General features: G+C 39.4%; 1 protein-coding gene across 2 annotated transcripts in view; it reads left to right on the forward strand.

Moving 5' to 3' along the window:
• Positions 1-8,122, forward strand: part of ZCCHC2 (zinc finger CCHC-type containing 2) — a 61,061-nt gene extending 52,939 nt beyond the window's left edge. For both annotated transcript variants that reach the window (XM_017528867.2, XM_017528868.2), the window contains 2 exons: positions 3,586-5,079; positions 6,041-8,122. In XM_017528867.2, the coding sequence (XP_017384356.1) occupies positions 3,586-5,079; positions 6,041-6,108 (1,562 nt within the window). In that variant the 3' untranslated portion in view covers positions 6,109-8,122. The remainder of the gene's footprint in view (positions 1-3,585; positions 5,080-6,040) is intronic.
• Positions 8,123-8,343: the final 221 nt, after the last annotated feature.

An 8,343-nucleotide genomic window follows, 5' to 3' on the forward strand; every position in this document is an offset into this window, starting at 1 on the left:
TCCAGAAGCAGCATGCAGCTGTGAGCCACCAACCAGCAAGGCCCGCTCTAGAGAAGGATTAATTAATTAATCAATTTATGAGACAGGGTCTCACTGTGTTACCCAGGCTGTTCTTGAACTCCTGGGCTCAGGTGATCCTCCCGCCTTAGCCTCCCAAAGTGTTGAGATTGCAAGCAGGAGCCTCTGCACCTGGCATTAAATGAAAGAATGTTTATGCCTTACCCAGAATAGACAAACTTTCGGTATGTTTCATTGCACATTTATGCTTGGTTCTCTAGGATGTGCAGGTGACTCTGTGGCTCACACTGCAGATGTGGCCTTGTCAGAAGTGTTGGTGTACATCTGTACACTTGGGTAATGACAGCATCCCTCTCCTGCCATCAGACAGCATAAGTTGGTGGCCTGTGTGGAGGAACATGGCTTTTTTCAAATAGGCTGTTATTAAATACAAAAGAATGACTTAGGGCTCTCTTCACCCAAGGAAAATATCCATTATGGTAGAGAGCTTTGATCATTTTTAGAATTCTGAGTGGATGAAAAGGCTGCTTTGAAAAGTGCGTGGGTGGCTTTGCTGTTGCTCTCCTGAGTAGTGATGGTATTCTGTTTGAGGCTTTACACTTACTGAAATCAGTGCACAAAAGGGTGAGACGTGTCTCGACAGGTGTAGAGGAGTCTCATGATGCTTCAAAAAACCAGTTGGGAGCATTAAAAATCATGAAGCCATTTGCTGTGACTTAAGATTAAAACACATAGAAATTTAACTGACTTCTTAAAAAATATTTCTGCTTCTTTTAGACTTCACATTTTTAGTTTTAACTCTGCAGTGGTGTGATGATACAGATAAAAATGCCTTAAGTTAGGATTTTTGAATAGTTTTTATTTTGTAAAATTTAGCAAGGAATACCCCAGTTATTAATCTATCAGGGGAAGTTTATGCCAAATACATTTACTCTTTGAATCTCTTCTGATATAAACTAAAGTCATTGAATTAGTAATACAGTTGATGTTCTGTGTCAGTAAGTAGCTTTCATGTCATCTTTCTTCAGGAAGACTAATTGGTTTTGGGGGGGAATTTCTTTTGACTAATTTGTTTTTAGTTTTCTGTTTCAAAAATTTTTAACATCTTAAGCTGAGTATTACCAGTTCGTGCCTTAATGAATACAAATCTTTTAAGTACCTAGTGCAATTCAGCTTACCCTTATGAGCAGAAAGATTTTTAAATAGGCACTACATTTAATGGAATGGTCTGTGTATATATCAACGCAGCATCTGTGTCTATGATGTGTAAATATTGTGAATCAGATTTTATCCTCTCCCCTCCATACCAAAAGTCAGGACAATCCCCAAAGGCTAGGTGGACACTATTTCTGTACACAAGTGTAAGATGATGCAGGAGTAACAGCCGATGCAGTGTTGTTTATATCTGCTGTTTTTCTGTTTTGATTTTGGAGAAATTGCCGTACTCTCCTAGTCCTCTGGGTTTTTTTTTGTTTGTTTTATGATTAATAATGGCTTTAAATTTTCTTTTTGTGTGTGTGTGTGTGTGTTTGCTTAATAATGGAGCCAGGAAGAAATGAGGGAAGAAAATAACAAGCAAGCTGCCAACCAATATTTCATTTAAACCTGTGAAATGCTATGCAATTACTGAGAAATGATTAACTTAGTCACTTTTAGAGTAGGTGTGATGTACTGATAAGAGTGTATATTTTGTGTATTTGAAGTGGAGAGTTCTATAAATGTTTATTAAGTTTACTTGTTCCGGATCTGAGTTCAAGTCCTGGATATCCTTGTTAATTTTCTGTCTCATGGATCTGTCTAATATTGATGTTAAAGTCTCCCACTATTATTGTGTGGGAGTCTAAGTCTCTTTATAAGTCTTATGTATCTGGGTGTTCCTGTATTGGGTGCGTATATATTTAGGATCGTTAGCTCTTCTTGTTGCATTGATCCTTTTACCATTATGTAATGTCCTTCTTTGCCTCTTTTGATCTTTGTTGCTTTAAAGTCTATTTTATCAGAGGCGAGAATTGCAACACCTTTTTATTTATTTATTTATTTTTGCTCTCCATTTGGTTGGTAAATCTCCATCCTTTGGTTTTGAGTCTTTGTGTATCCTTGCATGTGAAATGGGTCTGGATGCAGCATACGGATGGGTTTTGGCTGTGTCTTTTGATTGGGGGATTTAGGCGATTTAAATTTAGGATTAATAATAATATATGTGAGTTTAATACTGCCGTTTGATGCTAGCTGGCTGTTTTGCCCATTAGTTGATGTAAATTCTTAATTATGTTGATACTGTTTACTTTTTGGTATATTTTTGGAAAGGCTGATACTGGTTGTTCCTTTCTATGTGTAGTGCTTCTTTCAGAAGCTCTTGTAAAGCAGGCCTGGTGATGATGAAATCTCTGAGTACTTGCTTGTTCACAAAAGATTTTATTTTTCCTTCGCTTGTGAAGCTTAGTTTGGCTGGATATGAAATTCTGGGTTGAAAGTTATTTTCTTTAAGGATGTTGAATATTGGCCCCCACTCTCTTCTGGCTTGTAGGGTTTCTGCTGAGAGATCTGCTGTGAGTCTGTTAGGCTTCCCTTTGTGGGTAACCTGACCTTTCTCTCTGGCTGCCCGTAGTATTTTCTCCTTCATTTCAACCCTGGTGAATCTGACGATTATGTGCCTTGAGGTTGGTCTTCTTGACGAATGTCTTTGTGGTGTTCTCTGTATTACCTGGAGTTGAATATTGTCCTGCCTTGTTAGGTTGGGAAAGTTTTCCTGAATAATATCCTGAAGAGTATTTTCCAGCTTGGATTCATTCTCTTCATCACATTCAGGTACACCTATCAAACGTAGATTAGGTCTTTTCACATAGTCCCACATTTCTTGGAGACTTTGCTGATTCCTTTTTATCCTTTTTTCTCTAATCTTGTCTTCTCGTTTTATTTCATTAAGTTGGTCTTCGACCTCTGATATCCTTTCTTCTGCTTCATCAATTCAGCTGTTAAAACTTGTGCATACTTCGCGAAGTTCTCATGTTGTTTTTTTCAGTAATGGCTTTAAATTTTCTTCCCTGCATTTAAATATTTAGTATTAAGAATATTGATTCCATTCTAAAACAACAACAACAACAAAAAAACCTCTTCTGTTCCCTATGTCTAGATATTTGAGTTAAATACTGTCTTAACTGAGCTCTTTGAAATTATATCGTTTACCTGAGACAAATTGAAGAACTTGGGTTGGCAGTGCAGAATATAAACCAAGTGGATTGCCTGAAGTTTATTAAGGCTACGAGTCTCAGTACAACAATGGTGTTACATAAATCTCTGTTTTATACTGTGTTTCATTCGGTCTCCAGCCTTTTATGTTTTGGTTTTTTGTTTATATCCTCGCATTTTTAAAATAAAGCATTGATCTAATGATGACCCATCAAAAGCCAAAAGTTAAGGGAGGTCAGCCTGGACAGTCAAGAAACATCATGGAGGAGGGACCCTTTCCAAACTTGAGTTACTTTGAGATATACTTAATGTTTGTTTATAACAAGAAAGATGGGATTTATGCTTGTGCTAATATCTCTTTATATTTGTTTTCTTTAGACACAGACAGCAATTCTGAGGATTCTGGGAATCCATCAACAACTAGGTTTACAGGTTATGGTTCTGTCAACCAGACTGTCACTGTCAAGCCACCAGTTCAAATTGCTTCACTAGGAAATGAGAATGGAAACCTTTTAGAAGATCCCTTAAACTCACCCAAGTATCAGCATATTTCCTTTATGCCAACTTTACACTGTGTCATGCACAATGGTGCCCAGAAGTCTGAAGTCATCGTTCCTGCACCCAAATCCGCTGATGGCAAAACCATAGGGATGCTTGTTCCTAGTCCTGTTGCTATTTCTGCAATAAGGGAGTCTGCAAATTCAACCCCCGTTGGAATACTAGGGCCAACAGCTTCCACTGGAGAATCGGAAAAGCACCTTGAGTTACTGGCTTCCCCTTTACCTATTCCATCAACCTTTCTTCCACATAGTAGCACTCCCGCTTTGCATCTAACAGTTCAGAGGCTAAAGTTGCCACCAGCACAGGGATCTTCTGAGAGCTGCACAGTTAACATCCCACAGCAACCACCCGGAAGTCTGAGCATTGGATCACCAAACACTGCCTTTATTCCTATCCATAACCCAGGTAGTTTCCCAGGCTCTCCTGTTGCTACCACGGACCCCATCACAAAATCCGCATCCCAAGTGGTAGGACTCAATCAAATGGTGCCTCAAATTGAGGGAAACACAGGGACAGTCCCTCAGCCTACCAATGTGAAGGTAGTTCTTCCAGCAGCTGGCCTCTCAGCTGCTCAGCCACCAGCTTCCTACCCCTTACCAGGCTCTCCCCTTGCTGCCGGCGTGTTACCCAGCCAGAACTCCAGTGTGCTCAGCACAGCAGCAACTTCTCCCCAGCCAGCAAGCGCAGGCATCAGCCAGGCCCAGGCCACTGTTCCTCCCGCAGTTCCTACCCACACCCCAGGCCCTGCCCCGAGCCCAAGCCCTGCTTTGACACACAGTACCGCGCAGAGTGACAGCACCTCTTACATCAGTGCTGTGGGGAACACGAACGCTAATGGGACAGTAGTGCCACCGCAGCAGATGGGCTCGGGTCCTTGTGGTTCTTGTGGGCGAAGGTGCAGCTGTGGGACCAATGGAAACCTTCAGCTAAACAGTTACTATTATCCTAATCCAATGCCTGGACCAATGTACCGAGTCCCTTCATTCTTTACTCTGCCATCCATTTGCAATGGCAGCTACCTCAACCAAGCACATCAGAGCAATGGAAACCAACTTCCTTTTTTTCTGCCTCAGACTCCATATGCAAATGGACTGGTACATGACCCAGTCATGGGGAGCCAAGCCAACTATGGCATGCAGCAGATGGCAGGATTTGGGAGATTCTATCCTGTATATCCAGCACCTAATGTAGTTGCCAACACCAGTGGTTCGGGGCCCAAGAAGAATGGGAATGTCTCATGTTACAATTGTGGTGTAAGCGGACACTATGCACAGGACTGTAAGCAGTCGTCCATGGAGGCCAATCAACAAGGTAATCACAATAACTCCCAGAGGACTTGTTTTTGAGTTCACTCATTTCTTCCTTTCCTTACTGATCATGGGATTCTGTCGTAGCAGAAAGATCTGTTTGTGTTTTCGTTTACAGATGTTGTGTTTTCAGTGACAGATCATAAAATGCAACTGGAAAAACCTAGCGTAGACTCAGGTCACACAGCACAAGGAAGTTCAGAGGATTTCAGTTTCCAATTAAGGAGTAACTCTAAAGGCCCTTTTGAAGGAGTGTGGTGGGAATTCTGTAATGTTAAATCTCTTGCTTGCAGCAGTTTTTTTTTTAAGTCACAATCCTGTCATAGAGTAAGCAAAATTTTTATATATTGAAAACCTAGGAAGTAATCTAGTCATCTGACATTAGGTTTTGAGTAACTATGTAGTATATCTGCATAACCAGCTGGCCTCGTGCCTGTTTCCCCATGCTGCCCTTTTCCTTCCCAGCAAATGCTTAAAAAAATAAATAAATAAATAAAACCCAAGATTCTATTGCATTTTACAGTAAAGGAACAAAATAGTTCAGCACTGATTTGAGAGTAAAGGAATTTGAACAAAGTTTAATATTACTACCACCAGAAGGAAGAAAATGCTCTTAAATATGTTTGAGTAGGATACCAAATTTTGTGTCAACTTCAAACTGTTACTTTCACTTGAATTTGGCCTTTGTCATTTTGCCAGATCTTACCCAGAAACAAAAAAGTCTTAAATTGGGAATATATTTCCTTGGCATTCTTAAAGGAAGATCAAGTTTGATAGCCTTTAGATTGAATTCAAAGCACAAACTTTACCTTGCTTTTTTAAGTGAGTGGATTGGCCATTTGGAGTAGCACTAGAGCTGACGAAGGTGCCTTTTGGAGAGCATGCCCGTGTGATAGCTTGTACGTAGTGGTTTGTGATGACATTTCCTTGTAAGCGGTGACTTAGTTCTGTCTTTCCCATTTTAGGCACTTACAGACTGAGATACGCACCTCCCCTCCCCCCTTCTAATGATACGTTGGATTCTGCAGACTGAAACGAGTAAAGCTTGCCTACTTAATACACTCAAGTGTGGGGAGTCATGGGGTGTGGAGGGGAGGAAAGGAAAGGTATTTTGTTTCTTTGTCTATACATTTCCTAGATTTCTATGCAGTTGGGATTTTTCATTTCTCTTGTACCAATGTCCAAAACAAGAAAGAATGCAATGCTTTTGAGCCTCTGGTCTCCTGGTTCAACAACAGGCTTATATGTATGATACATGTAATTTAAACTTTCAGACAAACTATCAAAAGGAAAATGTTGGTGCGTGCTTTTTTTTTTTTTTTTTTACACTGAATACTTGCTGTGTGCAATGTTTACTGAATCTTTAAAACTGTGTATTTGACCTTTTTTTACAACACTGGTGACAGTCATATGGTTTTGAAAAAAAAGAAAAAAATTTGCTTCTTCCCCAGCTTTTCTCACTTTCACCGTAAACGACACTTTCCTCCCCAGCCAGGCTCACTCTGTCCTCGGCCCGCAGCAGGAGCGGCCAGCAGTGCATTCACCCACTTTCATAAACTGCTCTGCATATAAACCAAGGGCAGAATGTTTCACCCTGATCTTACAGGAGGAATCAAACTCCCGAAATAGTGTGTATATATGTAATAAACAGCGTCACGTAAATACATATATGCAGTGCTTATTGTCCAAATAAAGATGAAAATAAGTGGAAGAGAGAGGAAGAAGTCAAACCATATGAAACTGAAAAAATATGACGTACAAAATGGACAAAAAGCTTTTTCTGAAACCAACTTTTTACTTCCATCATACTTTTTTAGCCTGTTGCTTCAGAGAGACACAAAGTGAACACACTGGTGTGAATGTCGTTCTCCATGTGCTTGTGTTTGTCATGAAAGTCTCCAGCCAGTTTCACTTGTCCACCACCGTGTTGTGCTCACAGAGACACTACTTAAGTCAAGATTTCTCCTTTCCCTATACCAACGGTTACAGTGTTACGTTGTGTTTGCAATGCGTATGGTTTATTGCAGTCTGAACAGAGCTATGGGTTTCTACCGTAAGTCAGGCTATTTGTTTCCTAACCTGTCTCTCGTAGCAAAGTCACTTTTATAACAGTTTACCGCTATGTTTGATTATAATGTGAAAGACTAAATTCTGAGTGTGTTAAGATGGTATTAATCATGTCGGTGTCATGTCACTAAGTTTAATGCTGCTGTTTTTAAAAACAAGTTTTTTTAAAAAGCCAATCTATGTACTAAATTGCTTCCAGGTAATTTTTGATTTCCTAAAGTGCACTGAGGTTATCTGGAAGATTGGGTGTATTTTTTAGTGACTGCTGCATTCATCAGCAATGAACAGCTTCCACTGTATAGTGCTAGGGTTAAGGGGTTGGGGGTTTTCATTTTTCCATTCCTCAGCACAGAGCAGAAATGATAGATTTTTGTTGTGTGGAGTAACGTTGGTATGCAGCAGAGGAACGTAAACATTTGGTCTTGTTTCAGAAGCCTAACAGATTGCTAGACAAGAGAAAAAACTTGAAGAAAAAAGAAGCTTAATTTCATGCTTCATAAGTAGCATTTATATTTATAGCACCAATGTACATTTTGAAACTTTCTTTCAGGGGCGGGAGTTATGGGGAAGGGGTGGGTGTGAAGGGGTAGATGAAAGCTTTAATTTAGAAAGAAAGTTCAAGTAAAGGAAATTATTTTGATTAAATATATTTTATTTGATCTGGGTATTTTTGGACCACATTATTAAATTAATTGTTAAGCTGCAGTTGAGTTGTTCAAGTGAGAGTTTTGATAAGCCACGTATGGGCTGCATTGTGAATCACTTGCCAGTTGTACTTTATGGAGCTTATTTTATGATTTAAAATACTGTACTGTACATAGGAGGTATGTTACCTTCTCCTTATTTGTATGTTTACCATATACTTTGATATTTGAAATGTTATGTACTGGAAAGGCCACTTATATTTCTAGAACAGATTGGATTTTATGCAACCTTTTTTCCTTGAATTAACAGCAATAAAAAAATGAAAAACAGCTTAAGAATTGTGCCTTATTGCAAATTTTGTGAGAGTGGAGATAGGACATCATACATGGTGATTTTTTTTTAAGCTTTATTTATGAATGTAATTATTTTGGGGGGTAAGGATCAACCCATTTCCATGCAGTGTGGGCAGTGAATCCCAAAGTTATTTACCATCTGAATGTTCCTCAATTCTTCTCCCAAATAACTTTTTTTTTCTTTTGAGACAGGATCTTGCTCT

This window comes from Cebus imitator, unplaced genomic scaffold (assembly GCF_001604975.1).
Source record: "Cebus imitator isolate Cc_AM_T3 unplaced genomic scaffold, Cebus_imitator-1.0 Scaffold55, whole genome shotgun sequence".
Lineage (NCBI taxonomy): Eukaryota > Metazoa > Chordata > Mammalia > Primates > Cebidae > Cebus > Cebus imitator.